The 27,630-nt window shown below is 49.2% G+C and overlaps 1 protein-coding gene across 1 annotated transcript in view; it reads left to right on the forward strand.

Moving 5' to 3' along the window:
• TOGARAM2 (TOG array regulator of axonemal microtubules 2) overlaps positions 1–27,630 on the forward strand; it is a 54,042-nt gene extending 26,412 nt beyond the window's left edge. Inside the window, 8 exon segments of the mRNA XM_025353515.1 lie at positions 2,472–2,630; positions 8,514–8,631; positions 9,045–9,139; positions 11,041–11,233; positions 12,144–12,360; positions 20,964–21,050; positions 27,292–27,530; positions 27,532–27,630. Coding sequence (XP_025209300.1) covers positions 2,472–2,630; positions 8,514–8,631; positions 9,045–9,139; positions 11,041–11,233; positions 12,144–12,360; positions 20,964–21,050; positions 27,292–27,530; positions 27,532–27,630 — 1,207 coding nt within the window.

Here is a 27,630-nt window from a genome sequence, read left to right on the forward strand (position 1 = left end):
TGGCTGCCTGTTGTCTGAGGGGCGGGGGAGGTCAGGGAGGGTAAGGCAAGGGGAGAGGCCCTGGGATGTGAAAGGAGGGAAGGGTCCAGGGAGGGAGGGAAGCAGGCGAGTGAGGCTGCAGGGGGTCCCTCGGGATGCTAGAGGCCGGGGTGATGGATCAGAGGTTCAGAGTGAAGGGGCCCACCTCAGACTTCACAGCAGGTGCCTTCCACTTAGCTAGGGGAGGAAGAAGACCCCTGCTTCCCTGTGCCGGGCACCAGGCTTCTCTCCCACTTTTCATCGGCCGGGCCGGGGTGATGCAGGGAGCTCTGGCTGGAACAGGAAGGGGCTGTTGCACTCCAAGGCTGGGGAGCACACCATGGCTGTGGGAGCACCCCGGGAGACAGGGCTGCGGAGGCAGCCTGAGCATGGGCCCTGGAGCTCCTGCCACCCGCAGGAGCAGTGTTGCTTTCTGATGAAATGTGGGCCAGTGAGAAAGACGCAAAGTTTCCTTTTTCAGCTTGCCCCACTGGATCTGCTCCTGGGGAGGGGAAGGTATTGGGCTCCTGTTGGAGCTTTTCTGCAGATTTGTTTTCCCTGTCATTAACAACCCACACTAAAGGCAAAACCAAAAGCATTTCCTAAGCCGCTTCTCCCACAGAGCAAAAGGCCTCTCCACCCCATAAGTGGATCATTGCACCGATGCATGAGGTTTCTCAGTAGCCCCGGGGGCCTGTTGGACCAGCTGGGAGACCTTTAGTAACTGCACCATAGCATATTGCAAAGGGTGAGATCCTGCCCAGCCACATCACCTGGGTTCACATCCTGATTGTCACTTCACTTCTCTGAGTCTCAGTTGACTCATCTGTAAAATGGGGATAATAATGGTGTCTCCCTTATGAGGTTGTTATGAGAAGGAATTGAATTGACTCATGAAAGCACACTTAGAATGGTGCCTGCCCATACCTGCATTCACTGAGTGCTTACTGTGTCTATAATTAACTTAGGAGAAATGAATTGCATTTTTTTTTTTTCTGGATGCCTCCCTTTGGCTCAGCTTCCTCACCTGCAGAATGATGATGATAATAGTAGCTAATGAGGTGGATGTGAGATAATGGATAAAAGGTGCTGGCATGGAGGGACAGGCAATTGATCACTGTCAACAAGAACCAGGGTCACGGCTTGTGCATCTGAGTCCACTGGGATCTTGCTGAAATGCAGATTCTGGTTCAGATGCCAGTGCTGCTGGTCCAAGGACCAAGCTGAGTAGGGAGAGCTCTGATGTCCCCCACTGTGTTCCACTGGGGTGGGACTGTACGGGACAAAAGGGTCAGTGCTTTCTGATGGAGTATGAACAGAGAGGCCCTTTGAAAGAGGTGCCGTTCTGACGGGTTTCTCTTATAGAGCTCAGATTCCACTTGTTATGGTCACCAACTCACCCATGAATCCCTCTTCTCCCTCCTCTCTCAGTTCAGTTCAGCAAACATGCATTAAGCTCCTGCTGAGCGCCAGGGATGTGTCAGGCACCAGCAGGGCGGTGGGGTTGCCACAGAGGGGGAATCAGAACTCCAGCCAGGACACCAGGTAGGGCAGGGCCAAGGGCCTGGGATTAGAGAAGGCAACAGCCAGCCCTGAGGGGCCTGGAGCACGCAGCTTAGCTTTCCTGGGATCCTGCAGAGGGACAGGCAGGTGGGTGGAAGCTATGTCCTTTCCTTTTAGCTCTTGTCCCATCCCTTCTGTCAAGCCAAGCCCATTCAGCAAGGAGTCCTTACTCCCTGCCTCCACTTTCTTGCCTTCCATTTCCCTTCTGTCCATTGAGTGTTGCTCTTGTTTCTACCTCACCCCACTACTGTTCTCTGTAAGACCATTCAGGCCTTTCATTTCTGGAGATACTTAATGATCACTCTTTTCGTCATTATGGATACAGCAGTGAAAAAGAAAAATGAAGCCCCTGTTGTTTTGGAGTTACTTCCTAGTCAAGAGAGACAGACAACCTCGTCCCCACCCACAGGGAGCTGGCAGCCTGATGGGGGCCCGAAGGGTGCAACTGTCCTTCCCCGGGGACAAAGACAGCTACCTCGGGCGGTGGGTGGGACGTCTAATTCTGCCTGTGGGGCTGGGGAAGGAAGGAAGAGGAGACGTTGGTTAGGTAGGACTTTTCTAGGTGGAGGGAAGATGGAGAAGAGTATTTAGAAAAAAGGAAGGTTATGTGTGCAGGAAGCTCCCTGGAACAGTAGGCATACGGTGTATTGGGGAACGTCATGTAGCTTCATGTCGCTTTCCTTCCCTCTCCTGTTGTTGCTGTCACCCTGTTAGTAGAAAGTGAGCGCTCTTTCCTCAAAGATTCCCCTCAGCTCACATGGGGACATGTAGTTTTGGAGCCCCTGGCTGGCATGAAGCATGGGTCTGCAGTGGTAGATCTATGTTTGCCAGCCTGGGGACTCCCACACCACTGTCCTGAGACTGACCCCGGGACCATGATTTCCTTTCAGCCACCGGAGCCCCTTGGTCCGGAAATATGCAGCCGAGCACCTGTCAGCTGTGCTGGAGCAGATCGGTGCTGAGAAGCTTCTCTCGGGCTCCAGAGACAGCACAGACATGTTGGTGCACAACCTGGTGAGGCTGGCCCAGGACTCCAACCAGGACACCAGGTAGGGCAGGGCCAGGGGCCAGGGGCCTGGGGGCAGAGAAGGCAACCAACCAGCCAGCCCTGAGGGGCCTGGAGCACATAGCTCAGCTTCCCTGGGATCCTGCAGAGGGACAGGCAGGTGGGCGGAAGCTATGTCCTTTCCTTTTAGCTCTTGTCCCATCCCTTCCGTCAAGCCAAGCCCATCCAGGGAGGGGTCCTGACTCCCTGCCTCCACTTTCTGGTCTTCCATTTCCCCTCTACCCATTGAGTGTTGCTCTTGTTTCTACCTCTCCCCAGCACCGTTCTCTGTAAGACCATTCAGGCCTTTTTTTCTGGAGATTTTTAAGGATCATTCTTTTTGTTATTATGGACACAGCAGTGAATAAGAAAAATGTAGCCCCTGTTGTTTTGGAGTTACTTTCTAGTTGAGGGAGACAGATAATAAATAAATAATTATGGTAATTTTAGATACATATCAGGGATATAAAGAAAAAATAGCTGGGCGTGGTGGCTCACGCCTGTAATCCCAGCACTTTGGGAGGCCGAGGCGGGTGGATCACGAGGTCAGGAGATCGAGACCATCCTGGCTAACACGGTGAAACCCCGTCTCTACTAAAAATACAGAAAATTAGCCGGGCGAGGTGGCGGGCGCCTGTAGTCCCAGCTACTTGGAGGCTGAGGCAGGAGAATGGTCTGAACCCGGGAGGCGGAGCTTGCAGTGAGCCGAGATCGCGCCACTGCACTCCAGCCTGGGTGACAAAGCGAGACTCTGTCTCAAAAAAAAAAAAAGGCCGGATGTGGTTGCTCATACCTGTTAATCTCAGCACTTTGGGAGGCCAAGGCAGGAGGATTGCTTGAGTCCAGGAGTTTGAGACCAGCCTGGGTAACATAGTGAGATCCTGTCTCTACTTAAAAAAAAAATCCTAGGGGTGGTGTTGCACACATATAGTCCCAGCTACTGAGGGGCTGAGGTGGGAGGATCTCTTGAGCCCAGGAGGTAGAGGCTGCAATGCAATGGTGTTAGGGTGGGGGCTGCTTTAGATTGAGGGTTTGGAGAGCCTTTTTTAAGAGTGACATTTGAGTTGAGAGCTGAACGGCTACACGGAGCCAGCTCTTTGAGGATCAGGCAAAGGAAATGTCACAAAGGCCACTGGATGGGAACAAGCTTGGGGTCCAAGGGTGGGGTCGGCCAGCCTGGTGGAGCACAGTGAGTGAGGGGTGGGGGTGAGGGTGGGCAGCAGGCCCAGGTCAGGGACATTCTCTTAGGCGAAGGTCAGAAGTTGGGATTTTGGGTGGTGTGTGATTGGAAGTCATTGGAGAGTTTTCTTAGTGGAAGTATGAGGAGGTGTTAGAGGATTTTAAGCAGGAGAGTGAGAGGATCTGGTTGACTGTCTTCAAAAGCCAGGGCTGGGGCTCAGTTCCTCACACTCCTCAGTTCAGGGCTTATTACTACCACATCCATTTAGATGAGTGTGTAGGTCTCCACCCCTCACTCCATCCCCGCCCCGACTGGAGACCGTGTGGCACCTGTCGGGGCTTCAGAGGCCGTGCCCACTCTGGATGGCTGAGCTCCAGGCCAGGCATTCTTGTAGGGTACCCATGTCTGAGGGTGCTCCCTGAGCGATATAGTGCCTGCAGTTCTCCTGTTCTTCCCTGCTGCAAACAATGCTGCGTGGCACCTCCTCGGACGTGCCCAGGAGCAGGACTGTGGGTCAGGCGCACGTGTGCACCAGCAGCCCCACCCTGCCTGAGGTCCGCATCTGCCTCCCCCCTGCCCAGCCTCTCAACGTGTGGCAATTTCTGGATTTCTAATTTTTATCCATCTAATGGGTAAAAATGACAGCTCATCATTGTTTTAGAGTGCTTTGCCCCCCTGCTTATTAATAATGAGTTTGAGTATTTCTTTACACGCATGCTAGCCTTTATGATTTAAAAAAATAAAGGCTCTCTGGCTGCTGCAGGACTGGTAGTGAGAGAGAAAGGCAGGAAGAACAGCAGATGATGGCTGCCCCACAGTCCAGACAAGAGGGGCTGGAGGCTCAGACTGGAGGGTGGTGAGTGGTTTTGGGTGTATTTTGAAGACAGAGCCAACAGGATGCAGGTGGTAAGGGTTTCAAAGACGAACTGAAGATGCTCTTCAGTTTTTACCTTGAACAGTGGCGAATAATAGTGCCATTTGCTGAAATGAGGAATATCAGTGGAGAAGTGGAAGGTTTTGCTTACTCCTGCAAGAATGGCCATAATCAAAAAACCAAAGAAATAATAGATGTTGGCGTGGATGTGGTGAAAGGGAACACTTCTACCCTGCCGGTGGGAATGTAAACTAGTACAGCCACTACGGAAAACAGTGTGGAGATTCCTTAAAGAACTAAAGGTAGAACTACCATTCGATCCTGCAGTCCCACTGCTGGGTATCTACTGGGTATCATTATACAAAAAAGATACTTGTACATGCGTGTTTATAGTAGCACAATTCTCAGTTGCAAAAATGTGAAAACAGCCGAAAGGCCACATCATCAATCAACGAGTGGATAAAGAAACAGTGATATGTATGTATGTATATGTGTGTATATATATGCACACACAGAATGGAATACTACTCAGCCATAAATAAGAATGAATTAATGGCATTTGCAGCGACCTGGATGAGATGGGAGACTATTACTCTAAGTGAAATAACTCAGGAATGGAAAACCAAACATTGTATGTTGTCACTCATGAGTGGGAGCTAAGCTATGAGGGTGCAAAGGCATAAGAATGACATAATGGACTTTAGGGACTCAGGAGGAACGAGTGGGAAGGGGTTGAGGGATGAAAGACTACAAATTGAGTGCAGTGTACACTGCTCAGGTGATGTGTGCACCAAAATCTCACAAATCATCACTAAAGAACTTATGTAACTAACCACCACCTGTTCCCCAATAACCTTATGGAAATAAAAAATTAAAACAAAAACAACAAAAACAAGCAAACAAAACATTGCCTGGCCAGGCGCAGTGGCTTACATCTATAATCCCAGCACTTTGGGAGCCCAAGGCAGGTGGATCTCTTAAGGCCAGGAGTTTGAGATCAGCCTGGGCAACACAGTGAGATCCTGTCTCTACAAAAAATACCAAAATATTAGCTGGGCATGGTAGCATGTGCCTGTGGTCCTAGCTACATGAGAGGCTGAGATAAGAGGCCAGGAGGCAGTGGTTGCAGTGAGCTGAAATAGGGCCATTACACTCCAGACTGGGCAACAGAGTGAGACCCTGTCTCGAAAAAAAAAAAATCATAAATCACATTGCCATTAAACTTGGGGCAAATGCTTTGAAGAGTCACTTTAGGGGGACTGGAGGAATGGGATGAAATGTCTATAAACAACCATCCTTTGTGTAGCATCTCCTAGAGCATCTACTATATAATAAAGTGTTGTGTAACTCTGCCATGCAACATAAAAAAAAAAAAAGACGTGGAAGGTTTTGGTTTGTTTGTTGGTTTTAAATGTTGTTAGAGGGATGGAAATCAAGGTCTGAAGTCTCTCCAGATCTGCTCCTCTCCATTCTGACCTCTCCCCACACTAGATGGTGGTGACTACATTTCCTTTTCCTTCCTAGAACTCTGTCTTTCCCGGTTTCCATGGCACTGTACTCTGGGTATTCTCCTTGTCGTCTGTGACCATTCTGCCCCTGACTGCCAGCTGAGTGTAGGTGCTGCCAAGGTGTCTTTAGTCCTCATCTCCCTCTCCTGACTTGCACTTCTGGTGGCTCCAGCCACCAGCAAAGTTGGAGGCTTCTCAATTCTTGCCCTCCAGTCCAGACCCTTCTTCAAGCATCAGTCCCCTATTTCTAAAGCCTCCATGGGACCCACCACCTGATGTCCTACTGCCATCTCCAGTGCTGAGTGTCCCTAAATGAACTCATTGCCTCCTCTCCAAGTCTGCTTCTCTGTGTTCTCTCTATCATTAAAAGTGACTTTTATGTACTGAGCCACCCAAGAGGCAAAATGGGGACTCTCATACTTCACTGATTTCAAGACACACATCCTTCCCTGATTTTAAGATCTTTAAAATTGGCATGTATCTTACAATGACAGGCATTTCACAGTTGCTATTGGGTTTCAGTTGGGCTAGGCAGTGATTATGACATAGGCATTTTTGTTGTTTTAAGAGACGGGGTCTTGCCACATTGCCCAGGTTGGAGTGCAGTGGCTACTCACAGGTGTGGCCATTGCACACTACAGCCTTGAACTCCTGGGCCCATGTAATCCTCCTGACTCAGCCTCCCAAGTAGCTGAGACAACAGGCATGCACCAGTGTGCCCAGTTTATGATGTAGTTATACTATCTGCACCTTCACAAACTTAGTGATTGTCGCTCAGAGTATTATTTTCTGAATTAAATTTTCCATTGTAGGAACCACACTATGAGCCTTTCTTTGTAAACTTTTAAATTTATTTTCAGAAGGGATTTTGGGATGCTCTCTGGAGAATCATTGAGTTTAATCTGTTTAAAGTTTCTTAGGAATATTACACTATTATTTGCAATTGAAATGAATCATCATTGTATATGAGAAAAGGCATGGCAACATCAGTGGATATCCATTAGATATCAATGAAGCAAACTCTCACTGTGGAAGGAATGACCAACTCCCACATTTTTTTGCGAAGCAATCACTAAGAACTTTACCTGAACTAAGGAAGAAAAATACCGACAAGCAATGTTATATCTTCTGTTTCTGAGATAGCACATAGAAAGATTGCCTTCTCACATGGGTCAGTGTCATTGGAGGCTGCGGAAATCACCAGTTTTTATTTTTCTGATTCTCCTTAGTGGAAAATAAAGTAAGGGCGCCTTTTACAATTAATGGAGTCTTAGGTTTGAATGAAATATGATTTATGATTTTAGATGCTTCCTGCTTCACTTCCAGCCAGCTACCAAATCCTGTAGTTTCCATCTTCTCAGCAGCTCTTGGATCGGACTGTGCTTCCTTATCCTCACTGTACTGCCTGATTTCAGGCCTGCACAATCTTTTGCCTGGACTATTATGGTGGCCTCCTAATAAGTCTCCTCACCCCTAGCCTTGTCTCCACCGATCCGTCGTCTGCACTGCTGCTAGAGACATTTTGACTAATGTACAAATTGAATCATTCTTCAGCTTTCTATTGCATGCAAACTGAGGTAGTCTAACTCCTTCATGTCTCCCTAAACAGGGTCCTGTGTTCTCCTCTGGCCTGTCTGCTTCCTGTGTCCAACCCCTGCTCACTGTTCTCCAACATATCCCCCCTGCTGACATGTCACACTGTGTTATAGACCTAAATAACCCTTTTCCTCCAACGTACCCCAAATCCCACCCCATTTGTGAACTCCTAGTTATCTGTTGAGCCCCAACACAAAGGTTACCTCTTCTATGAAGCCCTCCTTGATTCCCTCACCTGCCACCACTGTTCATCAGGTAGATTAACTACTCCCTCCTATATTGTCCCACTTTACCCTTTCTCAGACTTCTAAATGTTCCATATTAGAACAAAATTGAGTACACTTTGGTATAGCCATTCAACGGAATATTTTGTAGCCATTAAAAAGGATGTTTATGGAGAGTTTTAAGGGACTTGGGAAGATGATTAATGAATGATAAAGTGAAAAAGCTGAATACAACTTGTATATACATTCTGATGTCAACTAAAGTAAATGCCACAGAAAAAAGACTATAGGAAAATATGTGAAAATTTAATAGTGATTTTCTCTTGGTAATGGGATTATGGATGATGTTTATTTTATCAATCTATTTTTTAACTGGGTAGGGATTGCTTTCATAATTAGAAAAAGTATTAAAAACTCTCTTTAATTAGGAAGATTATGTAAAGCTGTAAAGCAAATTTATTATGCATTTCGGAGGCTGTTTCTTTATCTCGCTCTCCTGTGGCAGATTTTATGGCCGGAAGATGGTGAATATCTTGATGGCGAACACTAAGTTTGATGCATTTCTGAAGCAATCCCTCCCATCTTACGACTTGCAGAAGGTCATGGCAGCCATTAAACAGCGGGTGAGTTGTGGGGCATGAGTGGGTCATGGCCTTTTGGGGGTGGGGGCGACAGTGCTGAGCCTGGCAGCCTTCGAGTGGGTCAGGGGAGTGGGGAGTGGATTCCAGAGGTATTGATTTCATCCACTACTCCTGATAGGTGAGATAGATGTGATTTCTGTCCTCTGTGCTCACACCTGGTTCTGCCCCCACACTGCCTATGTTCCTTGAGGCTTCCTGGGCTTCCACACCTTCATCTGTTAACTGGGGATCTTGATTTCTGCCCCAGCTACTTTCAGGGCTCTGGAAGTCTCAACTGTGACATCTGAAGCTCTCCTAGGTGGAAGGGATTATTGCCGTTATGTCTCCACTAGAATGTCTGGCAGTTCCCTGGAGGGCCACTCCTTTTGGCTCATGCTCTGTGTGTATTTTTCAAGGGAATAGAAGATAATGATGAACTTCCCTCTGCCAAAGGCCTCAAGGTGTCGAGGAGTCTGGTGGTGTGTGAGAACGGGCTGCCCATCAAGGAGGGGTATGGCTGCTCCTGTCTCTCTGGGCTTCACATCTAAGACTTCTGACAGAGGTGTCCTGCTTGCCCATGGCCAGGGGTGGCTCTGGGGTGGATACATGGATCTGGGGTACCGCTGACACCTAGTTGGGTCTGCAGTACTAATAGATGAATTTGTAGGATGTGTTCCCCCTCAACCCAAATCCCAGGGAGAGCAAATCCTGGCCTTGGGAGCATATGCCAGTAGAAGTTGGTTCCTGCAGACCCAGCTGAATGGGTGAGGTTCCACTAGCATCAGTGGTTGCTCTCTGTGTGAGCTCAGTGAGAGATCTCTCTGTGTGAGCTCAGTGTTTCCCTGTTCGCTTAGACCAGCAGATCCTTTAACCACCAGAGTGACCAGCCTGGGACTAGTTCAGAGGCCCAGCCTAAACTAAGGCAGATGAGAAGGCATGGACTGAGAGGCTGGGAGGAGGGGGTGTGGGGGTGCTGGGAGCAGTTAGAAACCAAGCAGGAGTCCAGTGGTCACGCCTGTGCTTAAAACTGAAGCCCCTCTGCAATGTCCTGGGCTGATCCCATCTGAACTCCCTAGCAGGGCACAGGGAAACCCCATGCCCACTTCTTCAAAGGTAACTTCCTGCCCCTCTCCCACTCTTCCTCTCTCAGCCTGACCAGAGCAGCACCTGGGATAAGCAAAATATAAGAGCAGCTGGTATTCACGCCCCTCTACATCCTCTCTCCCTGCTGTGCCTTTGCTTATCCTAGGTGCCATCTATACCTAGAACATGTCTATTGGTTCTGCAAGATTCAGCTCACCTGTCGCTTTCTCCAGGAAGCTCGACCACTTTGTGCCCCCATGTCCTCAGGGTGACAGGCTGGCCTGTTCGTCATACCTCTGTCAACCCTGTTAATTTATCTATCTCTCATTGTCTGTGAGCTCCTAACGGCAAAGGCTGTGCTCTCATCTCACAGTTCTCAGTGCTCAGCACAGCTCTTGGCTCTCAGTAGACAATGAGTGTGGAATGCAGGAGTGAATCACAGAATGAGGGACAGTGGGCTCTGCTGGATAGGACCGGGGTATAGGGCATGAGCCAATGACCTAGGCTTGGAGCTGAAAGGTAGTAGTTCTGCACAGAGCTGTTCTCATGCTGGCTAGAAGGGGCTAGCGGGCTGTGATGCACAGATGATCCCAGCGTAAGAAAATGGGACTTTTTACAATGTCCCCAGTCGCTGGGGGAGTGTGAGCAGAGCCTAGCCAGCCATGGCTCAGGATATAGGAGCCAGGTAGAAGGTTGGCCGTGATGACCTCCAAGGTCTTTCCCTGCTCTTACATGAAATGTGCACCAGTTGAAAAGTAATTCCAGCACTTTGGGAGACCAAGGTGGGTGGATCATGAGGTCAGGAGTTCGAGACCAGCCTGGCCAACATACTGAAACCCTATCTCTACTAAACATACAGAATTAGCCGGGCATGGTGACACATGCCTGTAGTCCGAGCTACGTGGGAGGCTGAGGCAGGAGAATCGTTTGAACCCAGGAGGTGGAGGTTGCAGTTAGCCGAGATCATGCCATTAAGCTCTAGCATGGGCAACAAGAATGAGACTCTGTCTCAAAAACAAAAATAAAATAAAAATAAAAAATGTGTACCAGTCATCCTTTTGTGGATAGCCACTCCCTCACTCTGACTTTCCCCATTGCTTACATATCTTCTGAAAAGAGAAAAAGGCAGGAAGAGACAGCCCTGACCCCTGACAAGGGGATGGGGCCCTGGGTAACAAGCTGTAGGTGGAGGGAAGCTGGGGGTGGACTAAGCTGCAGGTGACACTCTCCTCTCTGCCCCACCCGCCTGTAGGAGGTGGCATGGGACCAGAAGTGGGTTCATTCCCCTGGGCTTTTCCCTGGGGGTCAGATGCCATGCTCCTTACCTAGGTTCAGCTCCAATGGCCCAAGGCTGGTGGGGCCACGCTCCATGCTGCAGGGCAGCGGGGAGATGGTGGAGCAGCTACGGGAGCTGATGCGGCTGCTGGAGGCCAAGGACTTCCGGTCCCGGATGGAAGGCGTGGGGCGTCTCCTGGAGTTCTGCAAGGCCAAGCCGGAGCTCGTCGCTGCCCACCTGGTCCAGGTGAGCACCACCTGCTTCTACTCTCCCACCTGTCTCTCCCCTGGGGGGTGCAGCTTGAAGTTTGAAAACTCTGAACGGCGTTGGACATTGTGTCAGACCTCTCGGGGTGTAAGGAGCACTTGCTATGCAGTTGGTCTTTGTAACATGGAGACTACCTGGAATCGGCTGAGTGGGCAAGGGCACCGCCTCTGCTGGCACCTTGGAAATGCTCAGAGATGTCTCTTGTCCTTCTAGCAGATTTACAGCGAGGAGGGTAGGAGGGAGAGGTGGAGGATACTATGGTGAGGCCTTGGGTTGCTTCTGGGGAGCTAGGTGCATCATGTTTGGGGGCAGAGCATGTGGCTGGACAGGTGACTGGGCGGTGATGGCTGGACAGGTGTGTTAGGAGCAGGTACAAGCCCTTCACAGGCTGAACACTCGGGTGGCGCCTGCTTCTTGGTGGAGTGAGGCTGCTGACAGTCAGTTACACAGCTGAGCAAAGACACAGCTCAGAGTCAGCAGACCTGGGTTTCCATCCAAGTTTCTTACTAGCTGTGTGATCTCAGGCAAATCACTGAACCTCTTGGAGCCCCAGTTGTTGTTGTTTATGGGAAAGCGGGGGGTGGTAACATGTGCTCCATGGGTTGTTGAGATCATTCAGTAAAAAGGAGATTGCAGAGCAACTAACAAGATGCCCTGGACACTCGGCATGCAATGAGTGCTCAATACCTGTCGGTTCCTCCCCTCTTGCCCACCCTTTTGAGGAGGTGAGCTCTTCGTTTTTGGGAGTGCTCTGGCATAGGTCGGGGACGCAGGAGGAGTCTCTGCTGAGTTCGCTCAGCTGGGCCGGGTGAGGTCCAAGCTGCCTGCACTGTGAGAGTCCCGCCCAGCCTGGGTTCCCATGGGTTCTTGGTTTCTGTTTCCTCAATAGGTCTTTGATGCTTTCACCCCAAGGCTTCAGGATTCCAACAAGAAAGTGAGCCAGTGGGCGCTGGAGTCCCTCGCCAAGATGATCCCCCTCCTCAAAGAGAACTTGCACCCCATGCTGCTCTCCATCATCATCGCTGTTGCAGAGAACCTGAACTCCAAGAACTTGGGGATTTATGCTGCTGCTGTGGCTGTGTTGGATGCAATGGTTGAGAGCCTGGGTGAGTGTCCCACCTGGGCTTGTGTGGCTCTGGTCACCATGTCCACCTTCCTGCTTGGAAATCTGCAAGGTGGATAAGGCTTTGGTTGGTTCCCAGGCCAAGTGTTTCACCAGAGGCTGTGTAGGGCAGAGGTGGAAACCAGAGCCTCCAAGGCTCTTGGCTGGTGAGCTTTTCCATGTCACAGCCACCCACACCTCTGGACGACTGGAAGTAGAGGTGATGTGGAGATGATCCAGTCCAGCATCCTCATAGACACATGAGGGCAGTGACCCCCCCAGGGCCACAAGGCACCACAGTGAGTGAGTCAGGAGTGCTGAGAAGGCTTAAGCTGGGCCGGGGCTTGGTGTGGGGTTTGTTGTGATGGGCAGGGAGGGAAAGTGGAGGGAGGGGAAAGAGGATAGAAGGAAAAAAGGTGGGAGCTATGGAAGAGACATCAGGAAAGGTGAGAGCTTCTCGGTATGATATCTTGCTTCTGGAATGTTAGGGGAAATGTTGGTGCATCTGCTTGTGTTTTCTTATTCCTTTCATGGATGATAGAAGGTGATGTTTGGTGTATCCAGTACGTGGATCAAAGTGCAAATTCCAAACTTTGGGTGTGTGGAGAAAGTAGCACATGAGTGGACTTATGGCCAGCCCAGTATAAGGATGAGCTTTCCCAAACAAGCCTTGCTTCATGGCCTGAAAACTGCCTGTTTGCCTTGTTGCTGTGTGTCCTGATGAGCATAGAGCAACGTCTTGGCTTTAGCATCCAAAGACCATCCTTTAGAGAGGCTGGACACACCTCCTGACACACTTGCTGCCCCGCTCCCCCCACACACCTGCTTCCTGGCCTGAGCCCAGCTCCCTGGGGCTGGGACAGCCACCATGTCCTTGGCTGGAGGCTCCAGGAAAAGTTTCAGTTACAAATCAAAGACCTGGTCAGGTCCCTCTCTGCCTCTTGAGTTCATAAATATTGTCAATTTCCGCTCTTCATCTCAGAGGGAATTTATGATTTGCTGAGTTTGTTGCTGTAGAACAAACAATATAAATCCAGCTCTAAATTACGGCTTGTTCTCAGCGTTGCTCTGGGTAAGTGAGATTGCTGTTGCCAATAACCAAGGCTCTTGGTAAATCACCATGGGCCTTGGATTTATTGGGAAAACCTGTACCAAGCGAAATAGGCTTTAGCTATTTGAAGAGGATAAGCATCCTTGTCTGGGGAGAGGACTTTTTAACTCTTCCCTCTCCAGGTGTTTTAGTTACCACTTTTTGCCATGAGGCCAGCCTCCTTGAGCTCGCTGGAACTGTGGTGCTTTGGGCAACAGAATCTAGTGTCTCACATTGTCACAAGACTCAGGTCCCTCTTATTTGGGGCTCTGTTGTACTCCCACTAGACTGGGCGTCCTGGAAAGGAGAGCCTGGGGGTGGCCTGCTTTTGTGATCTGAACTCACCTGGTAGCAGGATTGTAGCTACTAGGACAATGCCTCAGTTCTTCCTTCCAGGACAGGGCTTCCATGGGTATGGTACCCTGTGGTTCATCAGTCAGAGGTTTTGGTGCAAGATGAAGGGTTGGCTGTCTTCCTCTCTAATCCATAGGTCAGCGCTTAGGCTGGAATGGAATGGTGTGGGCCTCAAAGGGATGAATGGAGTCCAGTAAATCCCTGGCAAAAGTCTCTGGTGGAGCCCAAAGGGTAAAACACTGTTTTTTTTGTTTTTTTGTTTTTTTTGTTTTTGTCTGTTTTTGTTTTTTTGAGATGGAATTTTTGCTCTTGTTGCCCAGGCTGGAGTGCAGTGGTGCGATCTCGACTCATTGCAACCTGGCCTCCCGGGTTCAAGTGAGTCTCCTGTCTCAGCCTCCTGAGTAGCTGGGATTACAGGTGCGTGCCACCACGCCTGGCTAACTTTTTAAATTTTTAGTAGAGATGGGGTTTCACCATGTTGGCCAGGCTGGCTGGTCTCAAACTCCTGACCTCAGGCGATCCACCTGCCTCGGCCTCCTCAAGTGTTGGGATTACACGCGTGAGCCACCGTGTCTGGCCAGATATACTGTTTTGGATCCAGGTAATTTTTGAGCAGGTGAGGCATGGGCTATCTGGGCCTGATGGCTTTGCTGTAAGCCACACCCTCTCAGCCCAGCCAGCAAAACGGGTTTTGAAAGTGTTCCTAACTTTGAAGTGACAAGCTGATTTCCACATCCATGTAGGTCAGAACTGGAGGGAGTAGGTTACCAACAAGGGGAACTCATCATTGCCAGGGAGTACCTAGGGTAGAACCCATCTCTGGGAATGGTTCTTATCTGCCTGTCATGGTCTGAACCTGGCCTGCGGATGGAAGTAACTAAAGTTCCCGCTGTCCCAGGGGATTGGGTGGTAGCAGCCGAGAGTGCATCAAATCGGTTGGAAGAGAAGGGGTATGAAGTCCCCCCAAATCACCCAAGCTGAGCCTGGTGGTTCTAGTGGTTTCTTGGGGGACCTTTAACACCTGAGGCCCCTCCTGGAAGTGGCTTGGATTGGATATGATCCAGTTTCTTTGATGGGAAGGAGTTTTCCCCTAAACCTCTTTCTTCATGCTGTGTAAGAGATTCTGGGCTCCAGGCTGGAGATGAACTGTTGCATGCTGTGAAATATTTAAATGTGGAAAGTCACAAAGCAACAGCTCAGCAGGTTACTGTTTATTTCCTGCAACACTGGAGGTCAAGGGGATCAAGAATAATGCCAAGCTAGGATGTGTTCTGGCATAAAATCCAGATGGCACAGCCAAGCTGGGAGGATGGCCTTCTTGGGGGACCTTCTAGAACTCACTGATTCTAGAATTCAGTGATAAAGAAGCCAACATCATCTGTTCTAATCCCTTGGTTTCCGAGGCTGGGTGGGGTTGAACGGAGGATTGGTTGGCAGAGCAGGTGAGGATTTCTGCCCATGTCATTTTCATGGGAGGCAGTAAGGAATGAGACATGTTGGCAGCTTGCTCCCTGACCTCCGCCGTCTGTCACTGCCAGCCTTGAGGCCTCTCTGGGATCAAGGCTCAAGTGGCATTCTTTCTACTCAGCACCAAGACCTTCTGATTTCAGGGGAATTATTCTGGGATCAAGAAGTTCCTGAGTAGAACTGGGTGGCTCTGTCTTTGGGTTCTGTTACTGGATTAGTTACAGAAGAAACTTCGTTAATTAAAACATCAGGCTGCTGACAGCTCATCCTCTCCTGATCAGACCTCAGCATTCAAGCTTCTCTGTGCCAAAAGGAACTTTCTTAATTTACTCCAGCCCCTGGTTAGTACTAGAGAGAGCAGATAAGCCTGGAATGGGGGTGGCTTCAAGTCTACTTTTGCTCTTTTGCTCTCTGACCTTAAATTTATTACCTTATATAAATCATATGAACATTATATTGTTAATGGAATTTAAAAATGGATCCGTGATGCTTCTCCAATATCAAACTGCTTAAAAATATCTCTTCTATTTTTGTCGGTCTATATACAAATTCCCTGGTTAAAAATCATAATGTAAATACAGTTTTGATTTTGCTTCTTTCATTTAACACTACCCAGTTTCCCATGCTACTAGGCAGTCTTCCTAGTTAATTAAAAAACCTAAAGTTCACTTCTACCACTGTAAAGAAGTCATACTTATTATTGAGAAAATGAAAATACAAAGCAGTTGAAAGGGGAAAAAAAAAATCCCTCACTCATAGTCCCAACTCTTAAGAGAAACCATTATTAACATTTGGCATTTCTCAATTTGAGTTTTTTCTGTGCACATTGTTGTAGGGTAAATGCAGCTGATAGCAATAACTTAAGCATCCCCTTAGAATGATCCTGAATGGCAGACACACCTAAGTGTGTTTTCTGAGCCAGGGAATCTGGGAGTGGCCAACTCAGAGATTCGTTCCTTGTTTATGAGGCACATCTGAGCCCCCGACCTGTCCTTTGGAACGTGAGCGATACAGGGGATTTAGGCCCTGAGTTTTGGGGTAAATGAAGGTTGCCAGGTGGAGGGTGTTAAGTGAAAACGCTGTATAAATTGCATGCTGTTTGCAAGTGGTTGCGATTTTCCTGCCCAGCCCTCCGCCACTGGGCCATGAGGCGCTCCCATTCAGCCCACTGCCACTAGACTCTCTCCCCTCTATGTAAGCCCCTAATAAAACCCCATGTCTTGTTTGTTGGCTCTGGGTCTCTGCTTTGGCCTCTTGAACCAGATGCCCATTCTATAAATGGGGGTCAATAGGGGTTCAGCACAGCAGTTGTGTTATACGTTTGGATTTGCATCCTGCTTTTAAAAAAAATCAGAGCATAAGCATTTGCAGATGATTATACTCTTGAGTCACTTTTTTTTTTTTTGAGATGGAGTCTGGCTCTGTCATCCAGGCTGGAGTGCAGTGGCGCCATCTGGGCTCACGGCAACCTCCGCCTCCTGGGTTCAAGCGATTCTTCTGCCTCAGCCTTCTGAGTAGCTGGGATTGCAGGCTCCCGCCACCACACCTGGCTACTTTTTGTATTTTTAGTAGAGATGGGGTTTCACCATGTTGGCCAGGCTGGTCTCAAACTCCTGACCTCAGGTCATCTGCCCACCTCGGCCTCCCAAAGTGCTGGGATTACAGGTGTGAACCACCACGCCTGGCCTTGAGTCACTTTTAACAGCTCCATCAGGTGGCTGCACCATAGCTTGTGTGTTTCTGTGCAAGTGTGTCAGTCCCAGTTTTTTCTTTAGATGAGCATACCTAGTGTTGGCAGCCATGGTGAATCTGGTAAAACCAGCATGTCATTACTTACCAAGTCTTGTGCTTATTTGGGGAACTCCAGTTTCTTTGCTGCCACTGTCCTTGTTACCAGGTTTCCTACACTTTCTTAAAAGTTCTTTTCTAGCTTCCCAGTAGCCAGAGGATGATGTGGCCTGGTAGCCTCAGGGCTTGGCTGAATGGGACAGGCATAAGGCCCCTTAGACCTCCACCCCATTGTAGACAGGGGAGTCTGAACCTAGGAATGACAGAGTCTCTGGGCCGCGGCTGGGGGCTGTTTTTTCTTCATTGCAAGGCCCGTGTTTGCTTCCTTGTGATGCAGAAAAGGAGCCTAGGAAAGCCCCAGGCTAGGCTTAATGGAGTGTAGATTTTCAGCTTTTAAAACTTAGATTCTAGCCTCTTCATTGGTCTCTCTACCATGATGGTTGCTGGGCTCTCAGAGTTTTAAGGTAATAATAGTAACAATAATAGCTGATACTTGCATAGTAATTATATGCTCTAGGCACTATCCTAAGCACTGTTTGTTCATTGAACCCTTACAGCAACTTTATGAGAAAGCTATTAGTATCATCCCCATTTTATAAATGGGTAAACTGAGGCATAGAGCAGCTAAGTGGCTTGTCCAGTGTTCCGCAGTAAAATATGGAAGAACCAGGATTCAAACCCAGGCAATCTGTATTCAGCGCTCTTATAACTGCTATGCTTTAGTGTGTCTTATTGAACCTGGAGGTAACCTGAAGATGAGGCTTCACTCTAAAAGTGGCCAGTGGAAAGACAGGCCAATTGCCTGGGTGTAGTGCTCTGGGGTTCATAAACCAGCCCAGGCACACTGTGTCCTGTTTTGACGTTGCCCTGCACACTATGAGCATTTATTCAGCACCTGCAGTGTGCTCTGCACCGTGGGAGCATGGTCTGGCATGGGTCTCTGCTGGATATGCATTTTTAAGTGTTCCCCAAGTTCACTTCTTTCTGGCTCTGGGGAGAGGGGATGTTTGGGGCCAGAAGCGCGAGTCCCTGCTGTGTCTAGATGTCAGGTCTAGACGTGTCCAGGGTCAGGTTCCAGCTCAGGCTGAGGTCTGAAGGAAGTGGGTAGATGAGCAGCAAGAACACTCGGGGGGCTGCAGGCAGGTGAAAGATGATTTTATTCAGCAGCAGCTCTCAGCAGCAGCTTACTCTCACACCATCTGCCCTGGCTCAGCTGCTAAGTCCGTTGGCTCCCACACACAGCTGTGCCGGCTCTCCCTTGCCTTCAGGGTCAGCAGCTTAACTCTTTCCCTCTGGACACAAGCCGTTTCCTGGCTCCATGTCCATCTGCAGACGGTCATTCTCTCTTACGGAGGACAGTAGCTTCACTCTCTCTCTGGGCACACACAAGCCTGCACAGTGTCAGCAGGGCAGTTATGCCTTTTACAGACCATAGTGGCATAGGGCCAAGGCATGGCCTTCCCATGTTATGGCTGTGATAACAAGTGGAGTTACACGTCTGTGCTCTAAACTTGCTGAGTCACTCTGGGTGTTTACCTCAGCCTATCCTTGACCAAAGCACAGCCATGTTCCTTACATTAGAGAATGTTCTAGACTGAGCATTGTGGGAAGTGACCAAGGAGGAAGAAGTCCTTGTCTTCAAATCTGAGCCCAGGTAAATGATAGGGGTGGGACAAATAGAAACATCTGGAAACAAACAGGTGCCATTCATATGAAAACCTCTTCTTATGCAACTGACAGCTTTACCAATGCACCCTGAGACCTTATCTTGCTAATTGCAATATTCTAGAAGCTGCCATCTCATTTATCTCCCAGGACAAATTATTTTAAAGCCTCTTGGTGGGTGGATGGAGCTTTTGCAAACAGCAGAGATGTACCTGGGTCCATTTTCTCCTCTGTATCCCTCAGGAGGAGAGCAAGGGAAGCAGGGATGAGGTCTTAGCTAAACTTTTGCCTGATGAGGAAAACAAAGCACTGAGTGCACCTCTCCAGGGATGCGGGGGCTCTGTGCTGAGGTATTGAAGGAACTTGGAAAAGGTGAGTCTGGAAAGACTTCCTCGTGCAGAGCTCTAAAAACTCTGACCCTTGCAAAGAGAAGTCTGGCCTTGAGGTGGTCGGCTCCTGGGTCCCAGGATACACGTGCTGGGACTGCTATGTTAACACCACACAGGCCACCCACCCTCACTTCCCTGACAGGTGCAGGCAAGCCCCAAAGCCACATCTCTGAAAAGTGCATTTTGTTACTTGCCCCACCTGCTACTGAATTAAGCTGTGACTACTGTGGTTGCAAAATGCTGGGAGCTTGGCGTGCTGGTTTCTCTGCAGTCCACAAGGAGAAGGTTCTGAGGATGGTGTGGCTTTCTCAGCTTAGCACACCTTTCTAGGACAGCCCCATTTTTCTCATCTTGTGTGTTTTTGTGAGAAATGCAGCTCTTCAAGTTTAATAGTTTGAGAAACCAGGAGGTGTCAGCTAGAATGGAGAGGAACGAGTGGCTTCTAAACTCAGTAGAAATGGGGTCCTGCTGCAGTCGACTTCAGGAATATGAAGGAGCCCGAGAGCCTCTTTATTCCAGAAACGTCCCCACCCCATTTGCTTGTGTTTTCGCCATTAGTGGCTCATCTCTGTAATAAACACTCATACTATTTCAGTTCTTTCAAGATACGAAGGGGGTGGTGCTCAGTCCCCAGAGCTTTACCCATGGGCATGGCTGGGCAGCCAGGGAGCTGCGCCTCGCAGCTGGGTGTGGCTGGATGGTTGGTGGAGCCGGGATTGGGGGCAGGGGCACTGGGACAATTTTTAAAAAAGGGTTAAAATCCCTCTTTCCCCAAACCTCCTGAAAGACATATTGGGGCATATAGATGATAAACTTAGCCATCTTTGCAAGTATATTCATGCTGGGTCTGGGACTCAGACCACCTGGAGTTTACAAGTGAGGAAAAAATCAGGCCCGGGCAGTGAGGTCATATATAAACCATTGATGATAATACATGCTCCTCAACCCACAAACTCCCTCCTCGGACCCTGCCAGAGCCAGCCGGGTGCTTCTGCTCTGGATAGGAGGACCAAGCATCCTGGGTTCCCGGGACTGGAGACTGACGGTGCTGAAATGGGGAGAGCCTGGGCCCACCAGGGCCAGTCGGTCACCCTGGCTTCAGACCTGCAGGTTCTTGGTTACAAGAGCACAGTGCTTCTCACCCGGTGTCAGGGTTCATGTCTAAGCATCTGTCTGCTTGTCAGAGGAGCCTCTTGAGGGGGATGGGAGTACTGGGTTTTACTTGGCTTCTAGCTCCATGCCTATTACATAGATGATATCAGTATGTGTTCAGTGCAGAAATAAACCACCACTGGCTGTGGGTACATCTTGGTGGTTAAAGCACAAATTCAGGCTTTGAGAAGAGCTATACTTTCTGAATTTTAATCCTAACCTTTTACTGACCTTTGTGTAATCATGGCTCAGTGATTCCGTTTTCCATAAAACAGTATCTGTATATCCATCCACCCCTCTCTATTATCTATCTTCTATCTATCCATCATCCAATATCTTCTCTCCAACATCCATCCATCCATCCATTCATTTATCTTCTATCATCTATCTACCTACCTATCTACTTTATTTTGTTCCAAAACTCATGGCAATTTTGAGATGCAGAGGCAATATGAATCAGATCTGCGGGAATAAATGAGGCCTGTTTGGGAGCCAGTTTAGCTATTTCAGGCCACTGATTCTTTCCCAAACATGCTACATACATTCACTTTAGGTGGCCCCTTTGTGACCTGGAAAAATTAATTCAGCTCCCCCAAAGGCCTCATCCCCATGCAGGCACTGTAAGTATGTGGCCCTACAAACCCCTAGCGCTGTCACTCAGTCCCCAGCAGTGTGGCCGCTGACATCCCCCATCTCTTTCAGACAACCTGTGCCTTCTACCAGCATTTGCTGGGCGGGTACGTTTCCTGAGTGGCCGTGCAGTGCTGGATGTCACCGATCGCCTGGCAGGTGAGCACCCCCAGCCCCACCCCACCCCACCCAGCCTCCCGGTAGATTGCTGTTCTCTCCTGGCCTGTGGTCGAACCATTCACCCAGTTATCTTAGACCTGAAATAATTCCCCCCCAATCATTTAAAATTCGGATAATCTTTTTTGTGTGTGTGTGACAATCTCCATATTGCCAGAAGACAATCTTTGTTTTGATCAAAATTAGGTAGGTTTGTACAAAAGCAAAAGTGTCTCTAAAAAACTGTTAAAGGTTGAATCCTCCTAATCAGAAAATTAGAAATGCTCCAAAATCTGAAACTTTTTGAGTGCTGACATGACATTAAAAGAAAATGTACATTGGGGCAATTCCGATTTCAGATTTTTGGATTAGGGATGTAGAACTGGTAAGTATCATGAAAACATTCCAAAATCAGAAAAAAATCTGAAATACTTCTGGTACAAAACATTTTAGATAAGGGACACTCAACCTGTGTGCACTTCTTCCTCCTTGCAAACAAGGCTGCTTCTAGCCTATAGAGTACCTTTGTGTGAGTCAGAAAAAGCCTCCCTTTCCAGATAGACACTGCCTAGTGGGTGCATATGGATTGGTCAGTTGACAGCACCATCAAGAGAATTAGAAAAAGTTGCCATGTGTAGCCTTTAGCATATGCAGCCTGGCAAGCAGGCACCGGCTGGGTTTCAACCCCACAGGACCCCTTGGCCAGTGCTGGGACTGTACTATGTGGAGACGGGGCCTCGGTCTGAATCTACTCGCCTTGCTCAAGCTCCAGCTAACGAAGGGTTACTCCAATCCTGTTTCTGCTTTGAGTCCACAGGAGAAGTCCAACTGACTTCATTCCAGGGCTGAAATCTGTTCTTGTGATCCTTGAGGTGGCAACACAGAAAGGACACAGGCTTAGGTGTCCACACACCCATCTGCCGCCAGCAGCCCTGACCTTGGGCAGGTTACTTATCTTGGTTTCATGATCATTTTTGCTTGCACAAAGCCTCCTCCTTTGCCTTGGGAAGGTCCACGTGTGGCCCACAGCTGTCACTGCTGCTCTAGGATGTGCCCCCTTCCTCCCACCCCCAGCTCTATGCACTGGATCATTGAATCCTCATGACCAACCCCCAGGAGGATGTAGATTCCACTTGGTGGAGAAAAGGAGAATGGAGCTTAGAAAAGTGAAATGCACAAGGTCCCTTGGTGAGGAACCCAGGATGTATCCTGAGAGCCTGGCTGCAGAGCCAAGCCCCCAACCCTGTGCTGTGCTGCTTCCCCCTGACACTGCCTCCTGGGTGCCTGTATGCACCCTCCACACAGTGGCCAGTCTCTCAGCCTCTTGCTCTGCCCACACGTGGCTGCCCTGCCCGGAAAGCCTTCTCCATTCTTCTTCCTCTACCTGGGGGATGCCTGCTTGGCTCTGGCATTACCTTCTTCCCGTGTACTTCTCAAGACTGCATCCCACATGATATCACTGGTCTCTCTGCTGCCCTCACCTCCTAGCCCCGCTGTGAGCATTCAGAGACAGGCCCGGCACATGCTGCATGGCTGAGGACCTCGACACTAGCTGCCCTTTCAGCTTCTCCCCTGCCCCATGTCTGGCTCCTGGCCTTGCCTCTGTGTGGGTTCTATCCTTCCAGCATTCCTGGAGTGGCCTCTTACCTTACCGGAAGGCAGGTGCGAGTGAGGCAGGGCCGGCTGCAGGTGAGCTGGGGGAGAACAGGGTAGGTAAGTAAGATGGTCCTAGACACCAGACACGGAACCCTTTGCCATTGCTCAAAATCAGCATTTTCTGATTTACCTGTCCTTGTCTGGGTAGTTTACAGGGCCCAGAGGTGGGCAAGTATCTTCACCTTATCCACTTACTGTAATTTTTTCTTGTCTATTTCCAAGAGACCTCAAAAGCAAGAGCTTCTCCATAGGTCTTCTGTTAACTCCGTGTCCACCAGGAACAGAGAAGAAAATTTTTATTGACACAGGCGAGGACTAATAATAGCACAGCTTAATAGGAGTAAATCTTCTGCTAATTACTTCAGCTGCTTCTAAGCTTGAGTTTAATGGGGTTTTCTCCCTCATGCTGGCCCCCAGAAGGGCCTTGCCATCTTTGCCAGCTTAAAAGTCAACACCTGCCGGCCAGGTGACTGCCACATCCTTGCACCTGGGGAATGTGGCTCTGAAGTAGCCTGAGTTCAATTAGCCAAGACGTGAGCGGAGAGGGTGGTGTGAGCTGTGGAACTGAGTTTGGGTGGGGACTGCTACTCTTCCCGCGGAGTGAGCTTCCTGGGGGCTGAGGTGTAAACACGCCTCACTCTGCGGAAGAGAATTCAAGGAGCAAGAGTGGATCAAATGTAGCAGGATGGGGAAGGGGGCTCTGTCGGGGGCAGGTGGAGCCTCCAGCCTTTGGTGGGGATGGGGGTGGAGGGTGCGTGCCTGGGTTTGGTTCTTGAGATAGTTCTCGCTTTTCCCTGCTGTATTAGCCTATTCTCACGCTGCTGAGAAAGACATGCCCGAGACTGGGTAATTTAGAAAGAAAAAGAGGTTAAATGGATGAACAGTTCCATGTTGCTGGGGAGGCCTCACAATCATGCCACTCATCTTACATGGGGGCAAGGAAGACAGAATTTGTGCAGGAAAATTCCCCCTTATAACCTTATAAAACCATCAGATCTCGTGAGACTTACTCTCATGAGAACTGCACTGGAAAGACCTGCCCCCATGATTCAATTACTTCCTACCGGCTCCCTCCCATGACACGTAGGAATTGTGGGAGCTACAATTCAAGATGAGATTGGGGTGGGGACACAGTCAAACCACAGCACCCCCCCATTAAAAGAATTGTGTTAAAATATACAACAAAATGTACCACCCTAACCATTTTCAGGTGTACAGTTCAGTGGTAGTAAGTGTCCATGATTTTTGCAGTCATCTTCAGAACTCTCACCTTGCAAAACAGAAACTATGTCCCCATTAGACACTAGTTCCCCATTTCTCTCTTCCCCAGTCCCTGGCAACCACCATCTACTTTCTGTCTCTATGATTTTGGCTATTCTAGGTATGTCATATAAATGGAATTATACAGTTTATCTTTTTGTGTTTGGCTTAATTCACACAGCAGAATGTCCTCGAGATTTATCCATGTTGTAGCAGGTGTCAGAATTTCCTTTTTTTTTTTTTTTTTTTTTTGAGAGAGAGGTTCTCGTTCTGTCACCCAGGCTGGAGTGCAGTAATGAGATCTCAGCTCACTACAACCTCTGTCTCCCAGTGCAAGCCATTCTCATGCTTCAGGCTCCCGAGTAGCTGGGATTACAGGCGCCCACCATAACACCCAGCTAATTTTTTTTTTTTTTTTTTAAAAGACAGAGTCTTGCTCTGTTACCTGTTCTCTTCCCACTCAGCCTGGAGTTCAGTGGCATGATCTTGGCTCGCTGCTACCCCTGCCTCCTGGGTCCCAGTTCAAGCAATTCTCCTTCCTCAGCCTCCCACGTAACTGGGCTTACAGGGACGTACCACCATGCCCAGCTAATTTTTTCTGTTTTTTTTTTTTTTTTTTTTTTTTAGTAGAGATGGGGTTTCTCCATGTTGGCCAGGCTGGTCTTGAACTCCCGACCTCGTGATCCACCCGCCTCGGCCTCCCAAAGTGCTGGGATTACAGGTGTAAGCCACCACGCCCGGCCTAATTTTTGTATTTTTAGTAGAGACAGGGTTTTGCCATGTTGGCCAGGCTGGTCTCGAACTCTTGAGCTCAAGTGATCCACTCACCTAGGGCCCCCAAAGTGCTGGGATTATAGTCCTGAGCCACAGCACTTTGGCCAGAATCCCCTTCCTTTCGAAGGGTGAATAACATTCCATTAAATGTGCATACAACATTTTGTTTATCCATTCCTCAATGGACACTTGGCTGCTTCTGCCTTTTGGCGATTGTGAAGAAGGTTGGTATAAACACGGGCATACAAATCTCTGTGTTCTCACCTATTTTTGCAGGTGAGATTCCACGGGGATTGAGGACACCTTTGAGTTACCGTTATTCAGTGTAGGTAGCTACTCAGGGTCATTCATTTTCTTGTGGTTCCCTCTCATTGTCCCCCTTCTAGTTTCCCCTCATCTCCCACCCTGCGGCTGACAGGGACTGCTTTCCTGTCACCTGTTTTCTTCCCACTCAGCCTGTTTCAAGCACAGGGAACAGAACTCTCAACTCTTTCCAACCAGTGTACCTCTTCACTCCACTTTATAAAGCTCCTCCAAGCCCTTTCCTCCAGGATCCTTTCCTGGGAATGCTGGGGTGACCCACAGGGTACAGTCCTGCCCTTCCAGTTATCAGGACCACCTTCACCTCTGAGGGAACTGTGACCCTCGGAGGTTCCCTGTAAGAGCTCCGAGGGTGCTGCCTCAAAGCCAAGATTCCTTGAGAAACGTCACAAGAGAGTGTGAGGCTGACCAGAGGGTGGCCCAGGGCATCTTCCCTGGTTCCTCATTATTCCTGGCTGGCTTTGAAATCAGAGGGACCCGTGGGGCTCTCAGGGGAAGATATCCTAGGGGATTAGATGATGTGGTCCTGGTGAAGGAAGGACAAATTGCAGATTCATGAAAAATAAAACATGGTGGCTCACACCTATAATCCCAGCACTTTGGGAGGTCAAGATGGGCAGATTGTTTGAGACCAGGAGTTCAAGACCAGCCTGGGTAACACAATGAGAACCCCATCTCTACAAAAAAGTAAAAAAAAAAAAATTAACTGTGCGTGGAGGTGCATGCCTGTGGTCCCAGCTGCTGGGAAGGCTGAGGCAGGAGAATCACTTGAGCCCAGGAGGTCGAGGCTGCAGTGAACCATGATTGTGCCATTCTACTCCAGCCTAGGTGACAGAGCAAGACACTGTCTCAATAAATAAATAAAACAAAAAGTAAAGCTCCAGGTCAGCCTCTGAAATATGGAATCCCTAGAAATCTGGGGACAGTGTGAGGTAGAAAGAGTGTGGATTTTGGAGTCCAGGCAGATTTGGCCTCTGTCCTCTGCTTTGCCCTTTGCCTTGATTTGAGTCTTGCTTTCCTCCTCTGGAAAACGGACAAGCATCCTGCCTCTTGGGGGTGCTGTGAGCATGAAGTGGAGCTGTGATGTGAAGCTCTGAGCCCTGGTCTCAGGCAGTTTCCAGGATATGGAAACTATTCCACAGAATCCATAAAGCACTGTTGTTGGTGGTGTTTGCCTGCTCCAGCACTTATCCTTCGGCAGGATGACGGGCAGAGCATGTGAATCGCAAAGCCAGCTTCGTTAGTGCTAATGCGCTTAGGATAATGCGGCCACAGCTGAAGGCCCGAGCAGCCCTTCTGGGGACCCAGGAGAGCCCTTGATGTGGTTTTGATGTGGCCACAGCCCTGGCATTTACTCAGGTGATGGAGAGCTGGTTGGCAGATTCAGCTGGCTTCTGGGTTTTCTGGGGGTTAGAGAGGGTTGGGGAACTTGGGAAACCAGATTTGGGGGCTCATCACTGGAATGGTCTGTGTAGAGCTTGCTGGTTCACAAGCACATTCATGCCTCTGCTGCTGGTCTGGTCCTGAGGTTTGGCATCCGGGCACCCGGGAGGCTGTGCTAGGCTTCTCTGCTCCCAGCTGTCTTGTCTGCCAGCATGCTTCATGCGAGAGGGTCCTGATTTCCCTCTCCAGTAGTTTTTCTCTGTATTTGTGTGGACTCCCATAGGTGGTGATGTGGATAAATGCAATATTACTATAGTTACTATTTGTCACCTGCCTGCCTACAGGTAGGCACTTTATGTATATTTGTTATCGAATTTCTAACAGACTTGAGAGGTTGGTTCAGCATTTTTATCCTTACTTTATGGGTTTGGAAAAGGCTCAGAAAGGTCAGGTGGCTTCCTCAGGCTGACACAGCTGATGGCGGCAGGATTGTAACCAGGTGTGCCTGCCTCTTTCCTGTTCCCTGGGCTAGAGGAACCCTTATGATTGTCAGAGATTCTGCATATTTCTGCCTTTGTGTGCCCCTTTCTCCATAAAACTTTTAAAAATTATAGTTTCTGACTGGTTGGTGTAAGCACAGATATAAATCAGTTGGATATATTCATATATTTTCTACTAATGTTAAAAGAAACTAACACATTTTCGTAGGCCCCTAAATGTGTCATGATCCTTAGGTTCTGCACCTGCTGGGTTGCCAGCCCTTTGGGGGACAAAGTTGGTGTCCCAAGAGAGGGAAGTGGGAGAGGGAGAGAGTGCCTGGCTCAAGTGACTCTCCTTTTCTGCCTGACAGTGCTGGTGGCCTCAGTTTACCCCCGGAAGCCTCAAGCTGTAGAGCGGCATGTCCTTCCCATCCTCTGGCACTTCCTGAACACCACCACCGGGAAGGGCACCCTGCCTGGACCCAGCGGGAACATCCACGGGGTGGTGAGCAGGCTGGCCAGGAGCCTCCAGGAGCACATGGGCCCCCGCCTACTGGACTTCGCCGCCAGCCAGCCAAAGCACGTCCTCAAGATGCTCCAGGAACTCTTAAGACTCGGAGTCCTTGGGAGGCAGCCACAAGGCCACTAACAGAGGGGTGGCCCCTGACAGCAAGACAACTGGCAGCTCATACCCTTTTCAGCTGGATTAA

The sequence above is a fragment of the Theropithecus gelada genome, chromosome 13 (assembly GCF_003255815.1).
Source record: "Theropithecus gelada isolate Dixy chromosome 13, Tgel_1.0, whole genome shotgun sequence".
In the NCBI taxonomy this organism is placed as follows: Eukaryota; Metazoa; Chordata; class Mammalia; order Primates; family Cercopithecidae; genus Theropithecus; species Theropithecus gelada.